We start from the raw sequence: 27722 nt of genomic DNA, 5'->3' as shown, positions 1-27722 counted from the left end.
GCATGCCACGTCTTCCTTGCAAAAACGAGTTGAACTGATTGTTTCTGGCTCACCATTGCTAAAGAGTTGTGGAAAAAGTGGAGCAGGAAAGGAAGAATTTTTATGTAATCATGATTTTGAAAAGAAGATAACAGTTCATTTCAGGGCTACAGTTAGAAGCAAAACAAAGTTGTTCACGTTAGGAGTTCAAAGAGGGAAGATTCTGGAAAAGTTACTGACCGATTGAAACTGGATTTGAAAGAGGGTTGCAGGACCAGGACTTTGTGTCTCTTTAGTTTATTCAGCTGGTCCAAGTTAATGCTTGGTTCATTGACAGACTCATTATTTCTGAAATCATAAAGGACATAAAAATGAAATAATTGACAATAGAACATTTTAATCTTGATGAAGTGTTTAAATGCCAAAAATGAGTAGAGGGGATTTTCTTAATGCGTTCATTATTTTAAGTCCATTTTAAATGCAGTTATTAGTTAAATAAAACTCTTCATCCTTTAACTGTATTTTGGTAGCATTAGGAATTCAGTCTTTCATAGAAAGAATCATAAGAAACTTCTGTAGTTTTATAACTTATAATAAAAGTGTTGGAAAACTTACATATGCTTACGTAAACTGCTTGCTAACATTGTAAAGTATTCAACAGCAATAAAGGCATAGTGAGATTGGTGGTTAATCTGTGTCTTCTTTATGAAACCGCGAAGTATAAACCCAAAACAAGATTAACTTCAGTCATAGTTTATTGGATGTTGATACAAAGCATGATTAAAATAGGATTTCCTATTGCTTCAGTTTAATTCGCCTGGAAGGATATGATAAAATGAGTGTCTCAGCATCTCCAGAAGTAAGAGATTCACTATATGCTCGTGTGGATATTCCAAAGGCTTCAGTGGCAAAGGAATGGAATTGCACACATACGCAAACCTGTTGTTCATCCATGTGGGGAACGCTGGGGAAATGTGGAGGGTTGGGGTCTCTTTTTTTTTTTTTTTGTTTTGGGGTTTTTTTTGTTGTTGTTTTTAATTTTTTAAAAATGAAATTGTGTTTGAAAAAGTAATTCAATATTATTAAGTAGGAAAGTTGTACCAGAATCAGTTCCAGCTATGGAACTGCTGATACATGTCCTCTGGTACGTAGGGGGCTTTTGGTAGTCTTTCTAATGCAGTCCTCTTACCAGGGTAGGAGCAAGGTAGATACTACGTGATCTTCTTGATTTTTGATCTAAAATGTAACAATGACAGCACACTGGATAAATACTGAGGGGAAAAAACCCACTTCTCTGTCCTGTGATGAGCAGGTATGTGTGAGGGTTCACAATGTGTATGCTAGGATTCACAAGCAAGAACCATAAAAATCCCTTCAGTTTGCTGTGTTAAGAATACAGAAAAACAACCCTAAAGGAATCTTCATTTACTGTGTGAATATTGGGGATGGGTGAGGGAGTGATGGGAAGTGTTTTTCCTCCCTGATACCCTGATCCCTCAGAACTCTTGGAGCAATTAAGGAAGGGAGGTTTCCTTGTTTTCCTTTTACCAAAATTTCTGTTTAGTCCCCTTAATTCCTTACTATTACTTTATGGAGCTAATAAAGCAGGGTCAAACTACTGTGTGAAATGGGTAGGAGAAACTGAGATGCTGCAGGAATTTTCTTGAATTTTAGAATCTCTTAATAGAAGAACAAGGTTTTCCTTTTGCAGAAGGTAGGAGAGCAACCTGAAGGTTTCTTTCTGTGATGCCAAGAGCTACCTGGAGGCAGGACACCTAGCATACTGAGGTGGCATTCTTTTATGACTAGATTGGATAGAATTTCTCATCTTTCTCTTCCTTGTTGTTAAGAAGCGCTGTGGTAAATTGGTGATTACATGAACCATGGTTATGCCTGCTTCCCAAGAAATAGGCTGGTGTAAACACAAAGGGTGTATGCAGGATTAAGGAGCTGAAGATCTTCAAAAGGCCTAGATGCCCTTGATTGTGCTTTTTTTTGTTCTGCCTTGAGTAATTCATATTATCTTACGCATCTTAATATCCATTTTATTAGTTATTGCATGTGCAATTTTAGCTTGTCAAGGGGCACGTTTTTTATGATACTACTTTCATACTTGATACCTGCAAATAGGAGGATTTCCAGAATTCCTTTAGAATACTGAAAGCGGAGTTTATGCGAAAAGTAAATTGCTAAAGGAACGCAAGTCTTCTCATGAGGCAGTTTGTTGTTTGTCATGCTGTGTGACGTTGTGTGCTGATGCTTGGAAGATAGTCTGTGATATAAATACTTAGTATGGCTTGTTAAGTTCTGAAATGGGATGATACGAGAAGAGGATGCTATGAAAGATTAATGGGACAACAAAGCAGTATATATCTAGTGTCGGAGAGGTCTTGCTGAATAAAGTCAGTGTTACGTAGTATATGTGCTCAAAATCCTACAGGCAAAGAAAGGTTGATGATAGCTTGTAGTGCAACCTGTATTTCTGAAGAAATTTAACTTCAGTGATGGGGTTTACTTTTAATTGCCTGTTTCTTAAAGCATAATAGTCATTCATTTTTTTTTTAACGTAATCTCATATTCATCAAGATTAATACATAAATAACTTTATTGCACCAACAAGCAATAAAGGGAAAAAAGTGACACAAAGTCAATCTCATTTTACTGCAACCTAAAACTGGTTTTGTGGCTTTTCAGGGCTTGTCTCCCAGCGAAATTGACAGCATAGCTGTTCTGTAATAACTGTTTAGCTGTATCTGTGTAGCACAACTCCCTGAGGCTGGTGTTATATTCCTGAACAGGAACATTATCTTTCTAAAAGTATAATATTCTGAATAATGACTGTACTTTGTAAGTAAGTAAGAGGAAATGGAAACCACCTTGCTGCTGAATGAGGAGTACGTTCTCATTGAGCTCAGTTTTAATAAACTTGTATGCCTCAACTTCATATTGATTTGTTTGTCTTAATTTTACTGAATGTCTCTTTGTAGGCAGGTTGATGGAGAAAGATAACCACTGCAGCAAAGGTAGAATGAATCCCTGATGGCATGTTGTCATATACAGTCTACATATTGCTTCATTATTATTATTTTAATCTGTAAAAACATAAATGTATCTTGATCTTAATGTCTGCTAATGTTTGTATATGTGAATGTATGCATAGGTCTTTTGTTTCTTTCTGGCTGATGTGCAAAGTGAGAGAATGGCTGAAAACGGGGTTCTTCTGTGCTTGAATGAACAAGGTTGTATTTTACTTTGTAGTAAAAGCTTCAATCATGATATGCTTTTTAAGTGACAAAGCAAGTTGCCCTTGGTTTTGGTTTCATAGTTAGGTATCTTCTTTATTATGATAACATGACTGTAAAGCTTGTCTGCAAGAAGAATAAAAGGAAAAATCAGATTGGCAATAGCAGTTCCAAGTTTAGCCTTCACAGTGCCTTGGTGTTTCTCCATCCTTTAACGGGTGCATCTGCTCCCTGTTCTTCCGCCCACTGAGGTACGCAAGAGGACATGACCTGCAGGCTCAGGTCTTTCTTGTTTTTTTGTCCGATATGTTTTAGGGTAGACTCTAGTCTTATTTGCTGTCAAGTGTCTCTTGGAAGAAGACAATATGACTAAGATGTCTTCTGGCTCCTTCTCAGCCAAATCTTTTCCTCTGCAGCATCTTTCACCTGGGCCTGCATTTCTTCAGTACCTTTTTCTTTCTGCTCTTGATATCTCATATGCTGTCTAGAAACTTGCCTGCAGAGCCTTCAGTTTCAGCTGAAGGCTCTGCAGGCAAGGGCTGTTTCTTCATACATGAAATATTTTTGACTGACCAGATCTGGCAGCAGTGGCACAATCGGTTCTTTGCTGCAGCTGTTTCTGAATGAAGGGAGCAGTTTTTTCAGATTTGCAATGGCAAAGCAGTCTTTCTTTATGACTGAGCAGATTCAAGGGATATATAATCCAAATTTGTCTGGCAGTGACCTACGTTCAGAAGATGTTACGAATAGTGAGAAGTCCTCTATTTGAAAATAGCCCAGTAAGTTGAGGTGGGTGAAAATGAGTCCCAAAGTCATAGACAATAAATAGCATGCAGAGAAGGGAATAAGAGGGTACACTGTCTTCTCAGAATTAAAAGCTGCAAAAATGAGAGAAGCCCATTCTTTGAGGACATAGGTCCTTGACAGTTTAAGAGAAAGTGGTAAGAAGTTTGAATGTGTCATCTGCCCCCTTGAGGCTTCAGGACCAGGTGTATCCCTTTGGACTGAAACTCCTTCTAGCTCAGTATTTAATCTCTAACCAATGGCTGAAGCTTATACCGCCTTATAACTCCTCAGAGTATCTTCTTTGCTCATGTAGAGCTAAGTTTCATGAACCAGAGGTGGCATCTATATTGAGTGGCCCTTAGCATTTTATTTTTCTGTGAACTTGTCTGAAAAACATTACTTCTACAGCACGCATGGATAAATTTTGGTTCTCAAATCCAAATACCAGCTTCATCGCACTTTCAAAAATGTTGGAATTACGTTCATTCCAGTTCTGGCAAAACTGGGAGTACAGTAATGTTGTCTGTGTGAGAAAGAGAGATAATCCGATTCAAGATCTCAGCTGTGTGTTTTAGCCATCATATCATTTTAGATGGCCTTTGTGCAACGTTAGTGTCTGGAACTTCCCCTGAGATAGTTTTGCAGGCTTTTTCTAACGCTTTTTAGCAGTTGTGCTTTCTAAATACATTTTCACAGTCTTCACTACTTTGCTTTCCCCATCATTACTGTTTTTTAAAAGTAGCTTTAATATATCAAACAGGTGCTATTAAATATAATTAAAGTAAATTTAAGTGGTAATTTTTAAAAATTTTAAAATTGCTGAATAATCCTATAGCAGAACCTGTCTTCACAGAACATGTGATCCTGACAATGGCTCGCACCCCTTCCAATAGTCTGTTAGTTTTTATCATGTAGATTACTTGATCATAGCCATCATTAAAATACGTTCCATGGTAAAATCACAGCATGATTATGAAGGAGATTTTAATTTTTTAAAAAAAGGCTTTCACCTTTCTTGGTTTCACGCTTAATTTTTACAACACTGATGAATTATTCTTATTTGCGTTTCGTAGTTTTATTTTTGGGATGTGTCTTCTCTAGCCTAAGCAGACAGTCACTGAGCCAGAGAGTAAAATGTGAAGGTTGGACAGCAAGTGAGTTAGCAGTCCAAATATAGCCTTCTGTTAGAGGTGTCAGCAAAGACAAAGATAAATGTGGAGAATGAATGGAGTAAGGTGAGGGAAAGTTTAATAGTGTGGGGTAGAGGGAGTGATTAGAGATTATTAAAAATGGAAAAAAAAAATTGCAAAACATACAAAAAAAAATCCTGTCAGTTTATTTAAACTTGGGGAGGGAACCGCATAATAAACAAAAATGTTTACTTTAGTTGTATTCAGTCTGAGGAAGTATATTCCATGTTGTTTTCTCCTTCTGAACATTTCTCTGTTGGTTTTTAGGTTTCTGTCTTCTACACTGTACATCAGTGGGATCGCTCTGCTGGAACGATAGAATGTCTTCTTCAACCCATTGAAGGAAAGGGGTGAGCAGCTTTCTCGCAGCCAGTATGCCCTGGAAGCAAATACCATTATGTATTTTGATGAAAAGTGAAGGCAGTTCTAGATGCTTTTCATGTGCCAAACAGGCTTGCTGTTTTGATTTTTGTTTCCTTTTAACTTTATATGTGAATAGAAGGATCTGTGTTATGGAGCAAGTGCCAGGACTAAAGTTGAATAAGAAGGAACAAATAGCCATGCTGAATCTGCCAATTGTCCATTTCTCTCTGAAGGGCTTCAAAGGAATGCATATAGGGGAAAATTAGAAGGAATGATTACTTGTTAACGAGTCTGTTGGGTAGTTTCTTCACAACCCTAAGAGAGTTAGTGGTTAGTTTATACCCTGAAGCATAACTATTTATATCTCTTACAAACATCTGTTGTAGCCTGTATATGTTAAAAATGATACTACTGAACTCCAACAGCTTACTTGGACTTTATGTTAACGTTACTGGGTGGTCCCTTTGCGCTTAATTATGAAGGAGTAAGTAGAGCAAGTGAGGAATGATGTATGTTAAATGATCGCTTTTGTGTACACGATTCAGCTCACCTTTAATCTCTTCTCTTAGATACTCCTTAACTTGCACAGTCTCCACATTTCTGATTATGATTATGCCTGTTAATTTAGCTTCCTTTCTACTCTACATTTTACCTTCATACTTATTTTTTTATAAAAACTTGATTTTTTTTTTTTCCTTTCACTTTGTTTTGCAGAACACAATGCTTTTGTGAATTCCCTTTTGCCACAGGTATCAATGGAGTTTCTGATTGCAGTTCATATGTCAGCTTCCAGTTTGGATGACTTTAAACATTTCCTTGGGTTTTCCTCACACCTTGTTTTCAAAATAAATAGAACGAGAGTTAATTCTGTTCTGCATGAAGCAGAACATGACTCTCTGAGCCTCGGGTTATTTTGTTATTTGTAACTCTTTGAATATAATACAGATGCACAGTTTTCCTTCTGCTCTCAATTTCTTTAACAGAGAGTAATTGGCATTTTTAAAGCTAAGTTGCCCAGAAGTCATATGTTCTTAGGCTCACTTCAGATACCTTAGGCCATATAGTGTTGGGTATAGCTGTGCTGGTTAAAGATGGTCCTGCTGTGAGTTGATAATCGCCACACATGAGCCAGAAATTACCACACTAATAGGTCAGCCAGGAGCAGGGGTTGTACGAGTGCACGGCAATGTGCTTCAGACAAAGTCAGCTGGTTTACATCTTAGCCACCTTTAACAGCGGGTTGCACTAGCCTGGCCGACTTTATGTAAAAAGGATCAGAAATGATTCATGTGTTCTGTGAGCTCAGTGGTAGAGCTGTGGAAGTAATTAGCTCTGGCAGGGTGGCAGTGATAAACATCTGGGAGCGAAACCAGCTTCATCTAGCATCGTTGTTTGCAGGGTGAACATCTGCTTAGGCTGTGTATCTGCTAACTAGAACTGGATGCTATATCCTAAATTAGGTTATAAAAGCCAAATGTGTAAATACCTTTTCAGTTATTTTTCTTAAAGTTTAACATAGTTTGTTTTTTACCAGTACTGGGTAATGAGGAGACATTTCTCTTTAGTGAACCAAAGTAATTCCTCAGTTAATTGCCTCAATTTAAGTATGCGATTAGCTCAATTTGTTCTTCTTGATTTGCAGTAGTTGTCTTCACAAAATCTCATCAGTTGCTATCTTGCCTAATAGCTTAATCGTCTTCTACGGTAATTATAAGTCAGAGGGGAAGGTCTTACGGGAAATAAAGGCTATACCCGTGTAGAATTCATTCCAGCCATTCCCCTGGGAGAGAATAGGGCAAAAGTCCTTCTTGATTAAATAATCTATGGATCTAGCTTAAAGCTAAGCACTTCTTTCTTCCTTTGGGAGGCCTGAGGGATTTCCAGATGTGGAATGTCTCTTCCTTATGGAAATCTGGAAGAAAGGGTTGTCAGCTTGTCTGATTCTCCAGAAGTTCTTGCCATGTCCTATTGTCTTCACCAGTTTACTTGGGTTATCTTTGTTGCTTCCCTCTCCATGTTGTTCTTTGCATCACTGATATGATCTCACATCCTTGCTAACTCTTAAGACATTCTACCTCTTCTACTGTTTTACCTCTTATTTCCTCATTTCTGACTAAGAACTTTATCTTTCCTCCACAGCCAAACAATTTCTTTAACAGCGTTTTGTGAGGAACTTCTAAATCATGTTTACTCTTTCTTTGTTGATCTGTTCAACCCCCGGCAGCGCTACAGGCTTGGGGAGGACTGGCTGGAGAGCTGCCAGGCAGAGAGAGCCCTGGGAGTGTTGATTGACAGCCAGCTGAACGTGAGCCAGCAGTGTGCTCAGGTGGCCGACAAGGCCAAGGGCATCCTGGCCTGTATCAGGAATAGTCAGCAGGAGTAGGAAGGTGATCATTCCCCTGTACTCAGTTTTGGTGAGGCCTCACCTCAAGTACTGTGTCCAGTTTTGGGCCCCTCTCTACAAGAAGGACACGGACGTGCTGAAGGAGGTGCAGAGGCGGGCTACCAAGCTAGTAAAGGATTTGGAGCTTGTCTCATATGAGGAACAGCTGATGAACCTGGGGCTGTTTAGCCTGGAGAAGAGAAGGCTGAGGGGAGACCTTATTGCTCTCTACAACTACCTGAAAGGAAGTTGTAGCGAGGTGGGGGTCGGTCTCTTCTGCCGAGTAACAAGCAGAGATGGCCTTAACTGCACCAGGGGAGGTTCAGGCTGGACATTAGGAAGAATTTATTTACTGAAAGGGTTGTCAGGCATTGGAACAGCCTGCCCAGGGAGGTGGTGGAGTTGCCAGCCCTGGAGATGTTTAAGAGATGGGTAGATGTCATACTTAGGGACATGGTTTAGTGGTGTTGATAGAGCTAGGACAAAGGTTGGACTCGATGATCTTGAAGGTCTCTTCCAACCGAAACTGTTCTGTGATTCTGTGATTCTACGTTCAACTGTTCTACGTTTATTTTGAGGGTAGTCACAGTCAGAAATTAAATGTATGCCTTCTGAGAAGGAAGAAAAGCAGCATTTTGTCTGTGTCGTTTCACTCTCTACATACAGAAAGACACTAATGCCCTAGTTGTAAGCTACCATTTTTGAAAGAAAGTGTTTGAATGTAAGGCAAATGCTTACAGGGCTGATGGTTTAGAATGTGTCCCCTTAAATATTTGGAGGGTATCTCACTTTGCTATTGTGGCAAATGCTGATTTAACATTAAATTATTTGTAACTATAAAAAAATGAAAAATCTGAAGTGCTTGTATCAGTCAGTGCATTTGTGTTGTTCCTGTTTTTTTGTATTTTGGTGAAGAAATCGGTAATATTTTTGGCGTTTCAAAGAAAGAGAAACCGGTGTTCTATAAAGACAAACTAGAACCAGAAAATACTTTCATTAAAGCTATTGGAAAAACTCTAAATGCAGTCTTTACTCTTTTCTTCTATAAATTGTATTCTTAAGAAAAACTTGCTGTAGCATAGGAGTTCCCAAACTGTAGCACCTTTTAGTTGGTGTTCCACAAACTACTGAAGATGATATGTGCTGTTTTCTACGGATGGAGACTTGTTCAGCTCTGCAAGCACATGACCCAATGCCAGAACCAAGACCTGCTCTGTCTGCTCGTGTTTCCCAAGGTGCTTTTGTGTGTGTAAAATGGCATAGGCTCCCAAAGAGTAACAGCTCTGTTTAAGCATGAGTGAGTAAAGTCAATAACCTAGTTTGTAAAGGAAGTCATGCTTACATCATCCTGGTGAACTTCTCTGGTCTTTAAAGCTGTTTTTAAGAATAAATAAATAAATAAAAGCCGCAGTAATGCTTAGGAATCGTACTTTGAGTAGAACTTGATGCAAAGTAAGGCTTGAGGTTTGTCCTGAGGAGTTAGGTTTGTCTCTGTGCCTGAAGCTGTTAAGTAAACAAAGAAGGGAATCTTGAAATTTGTCCTGTGTTTCCTAACTGAAACGTTTACTTGAGACTATTAGAATATGTAGGGGAAAATATCCAGAAATGTAAAAATTGCTCTTCAAAAAGGGCCATATACTGTAGTAGTATATAATGGTGAGGGAAAGATTTAAAAATAGTAGACAAATCTGTAGTGATTGAACATATTACAAAGAAAAAAGGTTTTGTTTCAAATCTTGAACTGGTGAAAATTCTTAAACTTAGTTCTTCAATACTGACATAAGTGGAAGAGAGCAGAAACCCTGGAATTAATACCTGGTTGTAATCTTTTTCAAGATGTGAACTGTGTTGTCTTTTTTAATATGAATATTTTTTTATAGTAGCTAAACATTAGGACTCCCACGTGTCAAGGAAAATGGAGTTCTATGGTAATATTTAATGGTAATAGCTTAATGAATTATGTGATTTCAGTTGTAATGGCTGCTAATCTGGCAAGGAAATTAAATGTAAATCAATATTTGATGGATAAACTCTTGTCTGGTGGTGGTGCTATGCTATTTTTTTTTTAAATGTTACTGGATGTCTACCTTTAAAAAAAAAAAAAAAGTTTAACTCATCTGGGCACCAAACTCCAGCTAATGCTTAGAGGGAATTTACTTGTGTTAGAAATCCTATTAAAATTAATATTTCCCTAGGTATGAAATGTCTATGAAAATTGTAATTCTGAATTCCTAGGTCACTTTTGAAACTGTGTAATTACATTGGCCTAACTGTTTTAAAGTTGTTAGATATTGTTATATTTTTTGTTGAGTTTTAAATGACTTGCATGGTAGATTCCCAATGTCAAAAATGATTTGAGACTTTGATTTCTAAAAGTAATTTTGGGCCCTAACTTATATGGGATTTTCATACTCGTAGGTAAATCGAGTATTCCTTAGCACTTTGGTGCTTTGGTTGTAGACTATTAGTATTTCAGTTACAGTAATGTTCAGGGTGTTGTTAGCCTTTTCAAAACACAGAAACGTATATCTTTGCTCGTTTCTATATTTTATGTATGGCCTTAGAATACGTTAGTTAAGCAGTGAAAAAATAAGCGCTAAAGTTTACTTGAAGTTTGTGAATGTACAAGAACCTGAGCCTCTTATTAAAAATCTTACATTAAAATATGAAATGCTACAGTGAACTTTCTGCTGATGAAACCTATTGTGTTTTCCATCTCTTTTTTTTTTTTTTTGAGTGAGAAAATGCATGTAACTATCATTGTCAGTAAACTCGCTGATTTTTTGGGCGGAGATGTGCATAAATCTTTGTCTTTTTTCATCTTTTAAAACTGATTTCTAAGTGGTCACTTTTGTAATTGACTTTTTTTTTTTTTTAAAGAGTATTTGGTCATACTTATGATGATTTGACATAACTAATGTTTTATTAACCATGATGGCAACACAGACATTAAGTATAGACAACTATCAAGATGGACAACAGGTAGGTGTGTTGTTTTTTTTTTTTCTCTGTGAACTAAGTACGGTTAGCATGAGAAACAAGGTAGTGACTTTTTCCTTAATGCCTGCTTTGGCATTGTTTAAGTATCTGTGCTTGTTTGTAAAACAAGATCTTTAAAGTGATAAGCTGCTATTCTTTAATACTTGGGTACTTATTAAAGGCTTAGCTAATCTTTGCATGACTTTGCTTAAATTCTGGAAGAGTAGTTAGATAAGGGGATTTCTTCTGAATTTGCTCAAGACTATTTGTGTGCTGTAATGTTCCTATTTTTAGGAAAGTCAAATAGGCATCTGTAATGTTTTGTGTGTGTAGTATTTTGGTATTCTTATGTGTCTGCAGTTACAGTAGATAGATGATGTTTACGCGGTCATAGACTTGTTGGCCTTCAGCAAGTGAAGGATAAACTTAGTTATCTAGAATTGTATGCTACTTTGACTACATTTAAGTTGATGCAATAATGCTGCAGGCTGAAAACTGATAAAATACTTAAATTAATTTTAATGACCATGCACAATTTTAATGAGGTTATTGATTAGAATTGCTAATTACAGAGGTGGTCAGTGGACTTCCAGTTTCTTGCTTCTGTTAACAAACAGCTAGAATATTGAAACATTCGGATGTGTCTGGTCATGATGTTTCTTTTTTTCACAACAGGCTGTATAATGCCACAATTTGAATTGCTAAATTAAAATTCTGTTAACTGGAGACAAGTATGTGTGGCCTGTACTCTGAAAACCCGTTTTTACATTACTGTGTGTCAGCCCTAAGCAGTAAATACAAGTAATTCTGTCAGCAGATGGCAACAGTGGTGAACAGTCAGAAGAAAATCAGCAATTTTTCCCATCTCTGATAAAAAGATGTTTATCTGAATGCAATCTGGGATTACTGATTTTGTTGTTGTTGTTTGCCTCTTCTATTGCAATTCTAATTTCTCTCTCTCCTTTCGCCTACCTTACACCTTTTACTTTATTCCCCCAGCAATACATGCCATCCTGTGACACATCCCTGAAAGTAATACATGTTTTTTTAGAGAACAGATTGGGAGAGAGCATTTTCGTTATATTTGTTTTGTATTCTAAGTTCTCAGTGACCAAGATAAGTAATTTGGGTGTCTGCTGCTTTAGTAGTTTGGAAGTGACCCACAGAAAATAGCTTGCAGTTTTAAGTGAGCTATTTCTTCCTTCTACTGAGCTAGAGCCCGAACTGAACAGGCTCTCTCCCTTCAAGCACTGCAGATGTATGGCTCAACATTTATAATCACTTATATGAGTCATCCTCTTCTATTTTGCTCCTCCTTCTTGTCATTAGCCAAGAAATGAGCCCATTAGTTGCATCTCTTTTGCAAGCATTCTGGCTTAAAAGTCATCTATGCTTGCTGAGGAAGCTTTTTGCAAAGCAGGCTGCTCTGTTGGGTAGGATACACTGGCGTTTTCTAGTTTCTGATTTGACTAGGAGGTGGCTTGGCCCGAGCAGGCAATAAGGCACAAACCTTTTGGTTCTTTCAGACTTCTTGTTTGCAATAGTATAAATTCCTTTTGCTTATGCTGTGTGGAAACAGAGTAAATTCTGTCAGGGTCAGGTTCTCTAATAGTTTCTAGAGACCAGCTCTCCTTTTGGAGGGTTCCTGTGAGCGATGTGATATGTACATCTCACAGGGAAAAGAGGGCAGCGGGTTGCATTCTGTGCACTTCCCTTCTGCAGGTGTCAGTTCTGGCTGCCTGGTGATGTCTAGAACAATGGCTGTTCTCTACTCGAGATAAAACTTGGTAGGGTTAAAGTATGAAGAAAATACTGCAGTGACTTCTTGTCTTTGTACAGATGTTCCTAGTGCTCAAAGGGGAGAAAACCAAGGAGTTTGGGTTGAGGGGTGGAAATTATGACTTCTAGAGGTCAGGTTCCTTTAAGACCTTTTAGTTTGAAAGATATTTAGCTGGAGGTGATGGGGAAACCACTTTCAAAACCTTCAAAGCACCCCAAAGGCATTATCAGGCTCTAGAGCAATTGAGGAGGTCCTGGGTAGAAGATGTGGTTCTATGTTGTTTTTCTAGTGGTGGCAGATTGTGTAACTGTGTTAAATGGATTTGTAGAAGCAGTTACTGATTTTTTTTCTCCAGTAGCTTGATATTCTTAAAATAATTTATTATTACAATATGTAAATTTGAGTGGTAAAGGCCAGGGGAGGTTATGCTCCTCATAGTAGAAAGATTGGAGGGACACAGAGTATTTCAGTTCTTCGTAAGAAAATGTACGTTTTAATGGACAGGAAAAACTTCAGGATCTCTTTTATTTCAGTACCTTGATATAATGTACAGTAAAAATAAAGAAAACTTAAGAGTAGAAAATTTCGTTTCTGTTGTTTTCATCCTGAAGGCTTTTTATGCAGACATGCCCATATTTTTTTGGAGCAAAATAATTCCTATTTTTTGCTAGCCTCTTCCAAAAATAATCACTTCAGAGACAAAATGCTTTAACAATTTACCAATTCCCATTTTAAAGCAGAGTGCTGAAACTTGAAGTGACCTTTACGCTACCCATCAAAAAGTGTCAAGGATTAAAAGAGGGGTTTTGTTACTGTTACAACTTTTTGTGTAACTGCCAAGTCATACCAGCCTTCTGGCAATTTACTAGCCCTTTGCATTGCTATTTCCTTAGAAAACAGCAGACTTATTTTACGTCAAGCATACATATTTGCTTATAACTTACTCTTTTTCTGCAGATGCAAGTAGTAACAGAGTTAAAAACTGAACAAGATCCCAACTGCTCTGAAACTGATGCAGAAGGGGTGAGTCCTGCCCCTGTAGAATCTCAGACTCCAATGGATGCAGACAAGCAGGCCATTTACAGGTAGTAATGGACTCGTGTTCTATCTTTTGAAGGGTAAAGGATAGAGGAATTTTATTTTATTATTAACAATAAGTAGCTTAAAATCAGGTGATCTCTTGGCTAGCTGTCTCAGCAGTTTGCAGGGAAAGAATGAGCTGTCAGTCTTCAGCCGAGAAAAAATTACTTCCCTTTATTGTGGGATTTTCAGTTTCAGCATCGTTCTAAAGGGTATTCTAAAGGTGCCTGCCTTTAAAGCACAAGTGAAATTTACCAAGCTACTTACTCAGACTGTTAAACTATAGTCACTATTTGCTATACTGTAGTTTTTATCTTTAATGTGAGATTTTATTTTTATTATTCAGTCAATCTTTTCTTTAGGTATAACAATCTATTGCCCAGTAATTAGCTCAAACTGGATTAAGTGTTGATGCATAAACACACTGATTTGAGATTTTCCAGTGTTAAGTGGTGCTAAGCAGTATGCTTAGTTTTGATAAGGTTAAATGTTCTTTCACTTTAAGTACATTATAGAGACGGAATTATTTGCAGGTTAAAAAAAAAATACAAACCAAAAACCTGAAGCAGAAAAATGTATGCACTCGTTTACAGACTTATGCTAACAAAATCATCTTCTGCTCTGAGCATGATTTCATAGGAGGCCTCTGAGTACAGCCCGGATACTATTCTCAGTTCTGTGAAGTTATTTGCGATGTACAAATAAGGTCCACGTCAAAGAATAAATTAATTTTATTAGACACTCTTTCATAATTTCAATCTGCATTCATCCCATTTGTAAATCCCAATCCTCATTTCTAATGCACTGTATTAATGTATTTCTTGCCACTCAATTACAGTGAATTAAATAGTATGTCATAGCTTTTTAGCTCGTGATTGTTCTCTGTATTTAAATATATATATTTTACTGCTTTACTTGCCTCTAAAGTGTGTGCTAAATCAAAATGAGGAGAAGAAACCCCAGACTTTCATCATGTTTTGCTATAGCCAGTGGTGTTATATGCAGTCTTTTCCAGAACTGGTCTTTCTGTTTCTTGCATGAATGACTGTTACCTTATGTGAGCTAGATGTCTTACTTCTCAGTGGTGTACATGTAAGTGAAAATACTTATTCATTTATTTTAACTTTTATTCTAGGCACCCATTATTTCCCTTGTTAGCACTATTATTTGAAAAATGTGAACAATCTACACAAGGCTCAGAAGGCACAACTTCTGCTAGTTTTGATGTAGATATTGAAAATTTTGTAAGGAAGCAGGAGAAAGAAGGAAAACCCTTTTTCTGTGAAGATCCAGAAACTGATAATTTGGTAAGTATAAGCGCTTTGGTTTATTTTTGAAACAATCTCATCACATTTGCCTTTTCTTCCTAATATCTGATCTCAGCTGGTGCGTATAGTTTCTCCTCACGTTTTACTTCCTACAAGAGATTCTTCTTTATATTAGTGCTGAGAAACATTTTTTTTTAAAAAAAAATCTTCTGACGCATTTTTTTCCCCTCTTATCTATAAACTTACATTGGGCTCTTCACAGTGTTTCCCATTCTAAACTGTCTGAGATCAGTGTATTGGAGATGAACAGAAATATATGCTTGCCATGGCCAGCTTGACTCTGCAAATCAATTTTAGTGTGTCAAGTGTATAACATATATATTTATCAAAAACATGTAATTGATGTAAATTTTTTCCAACTTTTTTGTCAAGATTCATCTAGTCAATGTAGGAGAAAAGCTGTTACAAGATGAGCTTTAGAAACTGTTTAGCATATATATACACAACATGTATGTGTACTTTTTTTTTTCTTAAGGTCATTGTCTCTTTAGGGTTTCTGAAACTCCTTCCCATGATGCAGCAGTGGTTTCCCCAGTCCCTTAGTCTCCCCCTTGAATCACATCTCTAGAGAACACCTCTCTTGGCATGCTCGTCTCTAAACTGTCCGCTTGCCTTTGTCTCTTTAGAGTCATGTTGCAACTAGATTTTATCATGTTCAAGAGTGTTAGAATTATAGAGGTCAAGTATTTTGTTTCATTTTTGAAAACCTCTTCCTTTAAGGGGACCGTGTAATAAAACAAATCTTCACCCTGTAGTGTACTTCATAGGAGAAAAAGCTACTTAAAATATGGAAGTTCACAAACAAAACTAAATTGATGGGAGGTTGTAAACAACAGAAATGGTAGTGTTTTAAAGCTGATATCTAGAAAGATTTATGTGGGCAAATAATAGCCTGTGTGGGAGGCTAAGGTAACGTACCTGGAGAAAACCGTACCTGGAGAAAACACTTAAAACTAATACTTAAACAAGAAATAAATCTGAGATGCTGTTTAGAATTTGGCAGGAGTGTTGCAGTGAACAGCATGTTAGGGGGAGCACATATTGTAGCAAAAAAGGGGTCAATTTTGGCTGCTTTTGCAAGCAGCCTAAATAGTAATTTTGCATAACTTGATTTCTTTCCAAGCACTTTATGACCAGTCGTTTGTGTACTTAAGTTCAGGGAAGATAGTATTTAAATAGTGTCATGGAAAATAAAGCTACAAGAGTCTCTATGTATAATTAGACCAGTGTGAGAGTAAAGAAGGCAGAAGACAGTATGTTCCAGAGTGAGGCACGCTTTTACAGCTCTGGCTAGAGAGACATAACAAGTTACCTTCTCAGCTCCTTGTTACATCCTTTTAACTGTAGGGGACAGTGGCCAGGATTGAAATATCTTAATACATAGTGTCAATGATCTTAGTCTGTGTAAAGTCACCTTAGATTACATCTTCTTTGAGGGTGGATCAAGTTAACACAATTCACTTTACACTAATCCAGCAGTAGGAGTGCTTTCAAAAAGTTCTCTTACAGGTTTGTCTTACAGAAGCTTTTCTTTACAGTTTAGAAGCATTTTGAGGCTCAAATAAGGTTTTAGTGTTAGAAAGTGATCCGAAAGAATGCCCTTCAGAATGATGGGAAAGCAGCTGAAGGAGGGTGCATAATACGATACGTAATGATACTCTCAGTATTAGTGTAAAAATTCTCAGGTTATGAATGAAGAACAGGCATTGGCTGCTTTGACCAAAGTTACAACTGGAACAGAATTGAAACTCTGAAATCTCAATTTATTATCTTAATCATTAGATCTTTGTGGGCAAATTTTGATGCAGCTTTCTCGAGAAGTATTTATTGATACAGAGTGACTTAGTTTTCTAAGTAGAAAAAGGCATTGACATAACTGCTAAAACAATTCCTCGAATAAGTCCTGTAGTAGAGTGACTGTTGTCACTGTAGGAATTAAAAATAGAATATGAAAGAAGAAAAATAAAGGCATGGGGAAATAAATTATAATTCTCTTCTTTAGTTACTGCCCTTGTGTGAGCAACAGTGGCGTGGGGTGCTTTGCTTTTGAAATTTTTTGATTTGAAATGTGAGTGATGTAATAGTACATTTATGAAATACTTGCAGCACAGTGGAATAATTGTCTTATGTTTGTAAGCAGAAATAAGTACTTCAGAATGGTTATAATGAGGTGGTTTCTCTGTGAAAAGTATGGCTGTTCCACTGGGCTGCAGAAATCCTTGGAGATTGAGGACCACTGGTACCATCATTTTAGATCTCTCTTGAACAGGAAAGCGCGGGAAAGCGCTCAGGCAAATTTGGGAGCGGGGTGGGAGGGAGGAAGTGCATTACTGAGGGAGGAGGAGATAAATACTTTAAAGACCCATTATTTTCTGAGGAAGACTAAATCCAGGCTAAAAACTCTGGTTCGTTACAGATGCTGATTTCCAAGTGTGCAAAATCTTGTGGGACCTTTGGTTGTTAAAGAATGAGTTGCACACAGAGTTCCCCAAATAACATACCAGTTTCAGGATCTTGTGGTTTGACCCAGGTATCTAGGAAGTTGCCTACCAGGAATGCTTATAATTTTGGAATTGCTTCTTTCTTTATCTCTTTCACTCTGAAATAAGTTTGGGGTTTTGTTACTGCTATCAGTGACACCTCTGGAGTGCTGCTTGCACATCAGCTGTTAATTTGAAGACACCAATAAAATTTTCCATGGCTCTTTCTTCAAAGACTTTTTTTGGATATACTTGCATCCAATACTTTACTCAAAAATGAGAGTTAGTTCTGTTCTGCATGAAGCAGGTCTGCTGACTTGCTAAGCCTCAGGTTATTTTCTTTATTTGTAACTCTCTGAATTCAACACAAATATACTATTTCCCCTTATTTCTCTAATCCAAATTTCTTTTCAGAAGCAAATCTACAATCTACTAGTTGCAGTGTAGGAGTTCTGGCTCAGGGGATGCAGAGAGCGCAATGGATGTGGTTTATCTTGACTGTAGTAAGGCTTTTGACGTTGTCTCCTATAATATTCTCTTAAAACAAACTGATAAAATATGGACTAGATAAATGAGCAGTGAGATGGACTGAAAACTGGGTGAGCTACTGGGCTCAAAGAATTGCAGTCAGCAGCATGAAGTCCGGTTGATGGCTAGTCATAAGAAGTGTACTCCAGGGACTGATACTGGAACCAATACTGTTTTAACATTTTCGTCAGCGACCTGCATGATGGGACGGACTGTACCCTCGACAAGTTTGCAGATGTTGCAAAACAGGGAGGAGTGGCTGATGACCAGATGTCTGTGCCACCGTTCAGGCGTACTCTGTCACTTTTGGAGAAATGGGCAAACAGGCATCTCATGGATTTCAACAAAGGGAAATGCCAAGTCCTGTACCTAGTGAGGAATAATCCCATGCACCAGTACACTGGGGGCCAACCAGATGGAAAGCAGCTTTGCAGAAAAGGACTTGATGGTCCTGCTGGACACCAAGCCAGTATGAGACAGCAATGCATCCTTGCGGACAAGAAATTCAACATACTTGGACTGTGTTGGGAAGAGCATTGTCAGCAGGTCAAGGGACATGATCCTTTCCCTGTGCTTGGCACTGGTGAGACAGATCTTGAGTGCTGGATGCAGTTCTGAGCTCCCCACTGCCAGACATAGACGTACTGGAGTGAGTCCGGCAAAGGGCCAAAAAGATGATTAGGGGATTAGAGCATCTCTTACCTGAAGAGAGGCTCAGCAAGCTGGGACTGTATAACCTGCAGCAGTGAAGGGTTGGAGGGATGTTATGAATGTATCTAAATACCTAATGGGGGAATAAAGAGTCATAGAACAGTTTGGGTTGGGAGGGACCGTAAAGATCGTCTCCTTCCAACCCCCCTGCCATGGGCAGGGACATCTTCTACTACCCCAGGTTGCTCAAAGCCCCATCCAACCTGGCCTTGAACACTGCCAGGGAGGGGGCAGCCCCAGCTTCTCTGGACAACCTCTTCTAGTGCCTCACCACCCTCACAATGAAGAATTTCTACCTAATATCTAATCTAAATCTCCCCTCTTTCAGTTTGAAATGGTTACACCTCAGCCTAACACCGCACTCCCTGATTAAGAGTCCCTTCCCACCTTCCCTGCAGGCCCCCTTTAAGCGCTGGAAGGCCACTATAAGGTCTCCGCGGAGCCTTCTCCTCTCCAGGCTGAACAACCCCAACTCTCTCAGCCTGTCCTCACAGAGGAGGTGCTCCAGCTCCCTGGTCATCTTCATGGCCCTCCTCTGGACCCGCATGAGCAGCTCCATGTCTTTCTTGAGCTGGGGGCCCCAGAGCTGGACACAGCACTGCAGGTGGGGTCTCACCAGAGCAGAGTAGGGGGGAGAATCACCCTCCTCGACCTGCTGGCCACCCTTCTCTTGATGCAGCCCAGGATGCGATTGGCTTTGTGGGCTGTGAGCGCACGTTGCTGGATCATGTCCAGCTTTTCATCTACCAGCATCTTCTCCGCAAGGCTGCTCTCAATCCACTCATCGTCCAGCCTGTATTGGTACCAGAGGTTGCCCTAACACAGGTGCAGGACCTTGCACTTGGCCTTGTTGGACTTCATGAGGTTCACACAGGCCCACCTCTCCAGCCTGTCAAGGTCACTCTGGATGGCCTCCCTTCCCTCCAGTGTGTCAGCCGCACCACACAGCTTGGTGTCATCGGCCAGCTTGCTGAGGGTGCGCTCAATCCCACTGTCCACGATGCTGACAAAGATGTTAAACAGCACCGGTCCCAATACTGACCCCTAAGGAACACCACTTGTCACTGGTCTCCACTTGAACATCAAGCCATTGACTGCAAGTCTTTTGAGTGTGACCATCCAGCTAACTCCTTATCCCCCGAGTGGTCCACCTGTGAAATCCATGTCTCTCCAATTTAGACAAGGATGCTGTGCGAGACCGTGCCAAATGCTTTGCACAAGTCCAGGTAGATGACATCAGTTGCTCTTCCCTTATCCACCAATGCTGTAACCCCATTGTAGAAGGCCACCAAATTTGCCTGGCACAGTTTGCTCTTAGCAGAGCCATGTTGGCTGTCACCAATCACCTCCTTATTTTCCGTATACCTTAGCATAGTTTCCAGGAGGATACATTCCATGTTCTTGCCAGACACAGAGGTGAGACTGACTGGCCTATAGTTCCCTGGTCTTCCTTTTTTCCATTTTTAAAAATGGGGGTTATGTTTCCTCTTTTCCAGTCAGCATGAATTTCACAGGACTGCCACAGCTTATGATGGATGGTGGCTTAGCCACCTCATCCACCAGTTCTCTCAGGACTCACAGATGCACCTCATCAGGTCCCATGGACTTCTGCACCTTCAGGTTCCTTAGCTGGTCTCAAACCTGATCTCCTACAGTGGGCGGTTCTTCATTCTCCTAGTCCCTGCCTTTGCCTTCTGTGACTTGGGCAGTGCAGCTGGAGCACTTCCGGTGAAGACTGAGGCAAAAAAGTCATTGAGTACCTCAGCCTTCTCCATATCCCAGGTAACCAGGTCTCCCGTTTCCTTCCAGAGAGTGCCCACATCTTCCCTAGTCTTCCTTTTATCACCAACATACCTATAGAAGCTTTTCTTCTTGCCTTTGACATCTGTGTCCAGATTTAATTCTATCAGGGCTTTGGCTTTCCTAACCTGATCCCTGGCTGCTCAGACAATTTCTCTGTATTCCTCCCAGGCTACCTGTCCTTGCTTCCAACCTCTGTAGGCTTCCTCTTTGAGTTTGAGTTTGTCCAGAAGCTCCTTGTTGATCCATGCAGGCCTCTTGGCATTTTTTCCTGACTTCCTCTTTGCTGGGATGCATCACTCCTGAGCTTGAAGGAGGTGATCCATGAATATTAACCAGCTTTCTTGGGCCCCTCTTCCCTCCAGGTGTTTATTACATGGTTCTCTACCAAGCAGATCCTGGAAGAGGTCAAAGTCTGCTTTCTGAAGTACAGGCTAGTGAGCTTGCTGTGCACCTTCCTTGCTTCCTGAAGGATCTTGAACTCCGCCAGAGAAGACAGACTCTGACTCTTCTCAGTGGTGCCCAGTGAAAGGCCCAGAGGAAATGACATAAATCAAAACACAGGAAGTTCCATTAAAACATAAGAAAAATCATTTTTACTGTAAGGGTAGTTGAATACCAGAGCAGGTTGCCCAGAGAGGTTGTGGAGTCTCCATCTTTGGAGACAGTCAAAATCCAACTGGACGTTGCCCTGAGCAACCTGCCATAGTTGACCTTGCTCTGACTAGGGGGGTTGCATTAAACAATCTCTAGGGGTCCCAACCTCAACTGTTCTGTGTTTTCTGTGAGCCTTGAAAGATGATTTCCTAAAGATCCTGCATACCTTGGCCTGCGTCACATGCTTTTGGTTGTACACATTCTCTCATATCTGGCTTACTTTGGTTGTAGATGGGTCTGCTGCATTCAAATAGTCCTTTCTGATGATTGACCTGTTTTGTGGTGACAAAGTCTCTTGGTTTATGTGGTATTCATCTTTGTTCACGGGCTGCACAAATCTGTCTGGTTGCGCTTGAGGTGCATGAGCAAGTATTTGTTTATGTCTTGTATTCCATGGTGGCTGGGGTCAGTAGTATCTTAAACTGGAACCACGTTGTAAAATCAAAAATCTTTCGCGTTGAACTCCTGTTCTGTAGTCATATTGTTAGCTATGACTTTCTGTTACTAGATACCAAATGAAATCTGAGTGCAACTTGTCCTCTGCCTGTCCTGAAGGCTGGGGACTCTGAACAGCTGACATTCTGCTCATTTTGTCAGGGGCAGTGAGCAGAAGAGCAGAAGAGTTTCTGTCAAGTTGTGAAATAGCTACTATGGTTTTCAGTCTCTTCTTCAGCTTGAAATATTGGTGCTAGCACAGAGAAGGCTGTAGCCGAGTGGTTTTTTTCTGCCTTGTGTCATATAAGTATATACATTTTTATATAGATTAAAAATCTGTTTTTAGTAGAGAGGGATTTTGATATTATGCACCTTTGTTATGTCATCTGTTCTTGCTGCCCTTCCCTTTTTAACTCCAATGTTAAATCAGCTATTCACTTGAAAGGAGAAGCTAGTGAAGACTCATGATTAGAATGAGCCAGAAGATTGGAGCAGGTAGGCCAGACAACTACTTGCTTTCCATCTGTGCTCTTATCTGACGCCAGCGGAGTCAAACAAATTGCTCGTAGCAATCATTCAACTTGGAGCTAGAGCTAAACTGAGATGAATTGAATGTTGTAGCAGTGTAAAGAGACAAATTCAGGTCCTATCTGAAAAGATTCACAGGCCTGCCTACAGTAGGGAAACTGGCCACTAATTCAGCTGGTTCAGTTTTTTTTCCTTCTTTTGGAAGCGGCAGGTAGAACTCAACCACGCTGCACAGGTTTTGTGATGGAGCTTAAACTAATGGCTCCAAATCAGCAGAATATAATTTCAGGCTCCATACAGCCTGTAGGCTAATAGGCTGGGTAACACAAATTGTGAAGGGTCACAGATACTGATTGTAGGATCTCTTACAATCCTGGTAATGTTTCATGTTGTGCACTCCCTTGAAATGCCTTGAATATTCCAAAGAAAAAGTTTGGTTTTCATCCAGAGCACCACAGAATGTTAATCTGGACGGCACAAGTGTTAGATCAGTTTGACCAGAAAGAAAGTTCGTTCAGAGCAGTGTATGGTTGATCTAACTTGAGTAGCTCTTAGTAAGCTGCGGTCTGGATTACCTTGTTACTGTTACAGTTCCCATTCTAAATTAATTGGTGGTTTCCTGCATTAGTAGTACAAAGGATTTCAGCACTGGGAAACAGAGGTAGCATCCACCTGAAACTGAATTTTAAGGATATCCATGTATTGCTAAGCTTGGCCTGTAAACCAAGTTTCAATCTTTTTTTATTATCTAGATGGAGGGGTTCTGTTCTTTCTAGTTAACTCATCCAACAGTGTCAGTTGGTGATCTTGAAGCAGCACGGCAAAGGGTTGTGGTCAACACAGAAATAGTGTTACTAGGCCTTTTACCTTTGCAGTGTCTTTCCCAAGGCTGACTTTGTCAGACATGTTAGAGCAGGTTGTTTGCAGTGAAATGGATGAGAGCATTTCTATAAATATTGATGGCTTCTGGATCAGGTCAGGTATTAGTCTTCAGCGTATTTAGAAAAGCAAGAATTTCTCAGAAGTGATTGTAAGAATTTGGAAAGAGATGGGAAAAAAGTCACTTTCTTGTGGGAGGTTTTTTTTTCCTTAAATGAATTTTTAAGGTACTCTGTGAAATGATCTGAATTAAGCATATTTTTATTTGATATATTGCTATGTTCCTGTTCTTTTTCTATGTGTGCATTCACGTAATAGAGTCAGCAATGCTTTGCATTCAAAACTTGCAGCACTAAAAACCCACAAAACTGTGTTATGTCTCACGTGAAGTTTCAGTTGTTCTCTCTTCCTTTGTCTGAGAGGAAAAGATGCCTCTTTTCCTTCCAAGGAAGAGCATATCGCAGGAAAATGAGAAGTTCAGTTCTAAGATCTGTTGAGAGAAAACTGAGAAGCTTCAGTGCTAGCTCCGGGACAGACTTTATCAGCTTGCTCTGAGATCTAGGAAGTCTTGACATTCTAGGTATGTCTTTACTTTTAATGCAGATTGATCTCCCAGTCACAAGAGGTAGTTGTCTTTGGACTGAAACTCTCCCAGGAGTTCCAGTCTATCCCGAATAAATACACAATGAAAGTGGCTTTTCTGTGGTGGTTACATGTTTGCTCTTCAAGAGCTGTTTTGAAATAGTATTTTGAAAAACTTTGAAACCCGTCCCTTCGAACTTCACTGGCTCTGACCACACAGGTTAGACTATTCAGGGAGGTAAAAGAGAGAGGTACAAGTTTATGTTTTTTTGCAGTAAATATTTAGCTCTTGTAGGTATGCATGGCACAGCATATTATTGGAACCAGAATTATCCTCAGTCTTGGAATGTCTTCTTCAGGAATCTTCCGGTTTTCCATGATTTTGTTCTCTTTTCTGATTCTTGTCACTCATGCTGTCTGTGTCTCCATTGATCTTCTCTGAACTTGATGTAAGTGCTGATTAGCTGCAAGAAATGCTGCAGACCTCCCCTTTTCAAATCCTAGTCCCTGTGGGAAGGAAGTGGAAGCTGAAGCTTGTGCTCATGTTTTACTTACTAGACTGGAAATGTGCTTTCTTTCCCAGAACTTTAAGTTCCCTCTGATCTTTTTGAATTGTGACTTTGCATCTACCTTAGTCCTTATGTCAAACATCAGTACCAGAAGAGATGTTTGCTGTTAGGACCCAGATCTTGGTGGTCTGTATTGCTAGCCAGAGGTTCCCAAGTGCACATGCTTCTTTCTGGAAGGATGCTCAGCTGTATCCCCATAACGTGGAGAATCATCTGTTGGAGCTTCTTGTCCTTTGCCCCTTACCCTTTGATAACTCTATCTCATTTTCACAGAAAACAGATCTTGGAATGAAACAATGAAGCAACTTCTCTTTGGTTCTTCTTCTCCATTAGTATCCTTTTGTGCTTAGAACTTAAATAGACAGGCTCCTCCATGTCTTAGAAGTTGTTCAGCATGAGTGTTGGCAGATAATTTTTAGAGCTTTCACAGATTACATTATGTTTTAAGACATTCAGTACTTAACACTTGTTTGCTTGCTGTTAACCCAGCCACTGCAGAAATATCATGTTGCCCCAGGGTGGTTCCTGCCTCTTGTATAGCTTCTGTTGAGAGTAAACTCTTCCCATATATGGGTAGCTTTTTTAATTTCCTCACATTCATAGGACAATTCAGGTTGGATTACAAGCTCAAGAGGTCTGTAGTCCAATCTCCTGCACAAAGTAGTGTCAGCTGTGAAGTCAGAGCAGGTTACTTATGGCTTTATCAAGTTTAGAAGCAATACAAAACATGGGGTGTTAAATATAATCTCACTTTTGTATTTGAACAGGACACTGCCTTTTTTGAAGACCCCCGAGTTTTTTGTTTCGTTTGGGGTAAGGATTTTTGGTTCAGTATCCTCTTCTCAAAGACTATCCTATTGAAATTTTAGTTGTGTTAGGAAAAGTTGTAGTGGTGGTGAAGCCAGCTGATGTCGTTTCAATATTCTTGAGTGAACAAGCCATGCTTTTGCGTTTCTGAAAAGTGTTCTTACTATTGTAACGTGCAGCACTGTCTCATAAACCTATAGTCATACCTTTCCTAGCTATATCTTGTAGCTGGGGACTCAAAATAGGGGAGAGAGGCTATCAAATCAAAACAAATGAAAACAAAATACCCCCTCTCCCAGAGTTTGTGTTCTTTACCTGAAGACCTAAATAGCCCCAGAAGGCTTTGCTCAGGAAGGTAGGTGAGCTGTGAATGCACCTATTTTAATTGTTGTTTTTTTTTCAAGTGAGAAGAGTCATTTGAGTGAGAAGATTACTTGTCTGTATATTCTTTCCTATATGTTTTCCACATGTGTATTTGCTATATGCTATGTGCCCTGAAATCCATAAAAAAGTGTGGGTGTATGTTTTAGATAAACAAAGGTGAGCTGGGGATTATGACTAAGGTAGTGCATAGTGTGTTCTGTGCCCTTTGCACCACGTGCTTGAGGAACTGAAAAGATGGGATGCAGGCACAATCTACAGCATTTTTAGGGCTAAAGATGTCTCCAAATTTAATATATAATTTATTTATATGTGAATATGCTCTGGATAGCGGTTTTAGCAAGGACTTGAAGTTTTTAAATAATTTTTCTCAGCTTATTAGTTTACTATTGTCTGTATTTACAAGAGTTTGGACAGTATACATGTATCTCATGGTTACTTCTGGTTTTGAGGATTTCCCTGAAATGATGCTGCAAGTTTATTTCTACAGCTGAAAAGGCTGAATCAAGTGGCTTATGAAAGTTCATTGTTCTGTGGCATATTCTGCTCGGTAGCACTAAATAACAAAACCACGGTTATTATAGGTTTTTAAGGTGTGCCTTTTAAGAAGATAGCAATGAAATACTACTGCTGCTGTGATCTGTCTGGACACATTTCTTTGTATTACATTTGTTCAACATGGGTGATTTTATCAGGAGTTCTTGATATTTTTTTTTCGTTTCAAGGAAAAAGTGAACTCTTGCCAACAAATTGTAAGTTTGATCCACCCGTGCTGCAAGAGGCCAGGAGCCATATGGCCACAATTACTGTAGTTGTAAATGAGTAAATAAGTCCTGGTGACAGGCATGGCATATTTACAAAGTTTTGTTTGCCTTCCTAACCACAGTAGCACGGCTTCCTATGAGAGTAGTGTGACTGTGTGTGGCTTTGCAGAAACCTGGATAGTGTTAGTAATTCTTCGTTTATAGTTAATTTTGACTTGAATTCAGTTTTCACTTCAAATATCAAGAATTAATTTGCAGCTAAATCTAAGCTGAAGAAAGGGCTTTTATTTTTCCTCCAAACAAATGCTGATAAATAAATAATATAAATATGGATAATGGTTTAAGGGAAAAAACCCTCCTGACTGAGCAAAACTAATCACTAATATGGTCAAATGTTATGTGCCCAAAGGCATATTTTTGTAATTTCGGTTTTAGCCAATTGTTTAAGGCATTCACTAATGTATGTGCTCTGTGTTGGTCTTCCACACATGAAGGATTATATAATTTAAGATTTTTTTTTTTGTCTCTGAAACTCTTTGGCTATTGTGGTGTTACAGAGCTATAGATGACCTTTGTTTTGTGTTAAAATCTAGTAAAATTTGCGTAGATTAACTTGGTTGTCTTTAAAGGTATTTACACAGTTTAAGCAGCAACCACCGCTGAGGGCTGTTTTAGAAGATTGCTGGTTTATATACCTCAGCACTGGGCCATTGCACTTACTATTTCAAAGGCTTTTGGTGTCATAGGTCGTAAAAGTTACCAGGTTTTAATTTGGATCAACTGCCTCAAGTCTGCAGCTCAGATTTTGTTGCAGCTGTGCTTTTAAAGATATATGGAGTTGGTTTTCTTCTTTTTAGCCCTGAGAAGGGATGAGATTTCCTTTTTTGCTATCTATCACTTCATTTTTTTTCTTTTGTTTATTTGAACATATGATTTTCTGACTGGGTGAGTGTACAACTGGAATACCTACTACTGAAAAAACGGGGAAAAGATCTGTCACAGTGAAAGCTAAAGTCATTGTGGTGGAGAGGGGAGTACGCACAGGAGTTTGCCTGCCTTGATCTCCTTCAGGTGCTTTGAACAAAGGCCACTTCAGCCCTCAGTTGGCTTCTTTAGTTAGAAGTGATAAGTGGATTACTTAGTAAGCTATCATGTCTGGTCATTGGATTCAGTGCTCTGGCCAGGTAAATGACCCTTCATATAGGACAAGTTTTTCCAAATAAAGCTAAAATCAAGCTCTGCACTATGTTTCAAAATGATAATCTATTCAGTTTCATGAAACTGAAGGATATTTGTTTTGGAGATCTAGCATAGCAAGTAAATGCTGGGGATGGCAGGCTGTATAAAAAAATAAAGTAATTACTTTGCCAATGTGTTATGTACATATTTGAATGTCCTGGATTTCCTACTGCTTCATGAAAATTTAGACCATCTGGATTTGGTTTTAGCTTTTGATCTTCTGCCATGACCCTTATAATCACCTAAGCTATT

General features: G+C 39.2%; 1 protein-coding gene across 1 annotated transcript in view; it reads left to right on the top strand.

The window, feature by feature from the left end:
- The window catches only part of PKNOX1 (PBX/knotted 1 homeobox 1), a 47062-nt gene that overhangs the window by 7865 nt on the left and 11475 nt on the right, over positions 1 to 27722 (top strand). The window contains exons 2-5 of the mRNA XM_086477575.1: positions 5465 to 5547; positions 10824 to 10925; positions 13660 to 13787; positions 14918 to 15089. Of these exons, the coding sequence (XP_086333701.1) occupies positions 10875 to 10925; positions 13660 to 13787; positions 14918 to 15089 (351 nt within the window). The 5' untranslated portion in view covers positions 5465 to 5547; positions 10824 to 10874. The remainder of the gene's footprint in view (positions 1 to 5464; positions 5548 to 10823; positions 10926 to 13659; positions 13788 to 14917; positions 15090 to 27722) is intronic.

This window comes from Leptosomus discolor, chromosome 1 (assembly GCF_034619465.1).
Source record: "Leptosomus discolor isolate bLepDis1 chromosome 1, bLepDis1.hap2, whole genome shotgun sequence".
Taxonomy (NCBI): domain Eukaryota; kingdom Metazoa; phylum Chordata; class Aves; order Leptosomiformes; family Leptosomidae; genus Leptosomus; species Leptosomus discolor.
This window is presented reverse-complemented; position numbering and strand designations above follow the sequence as displayed.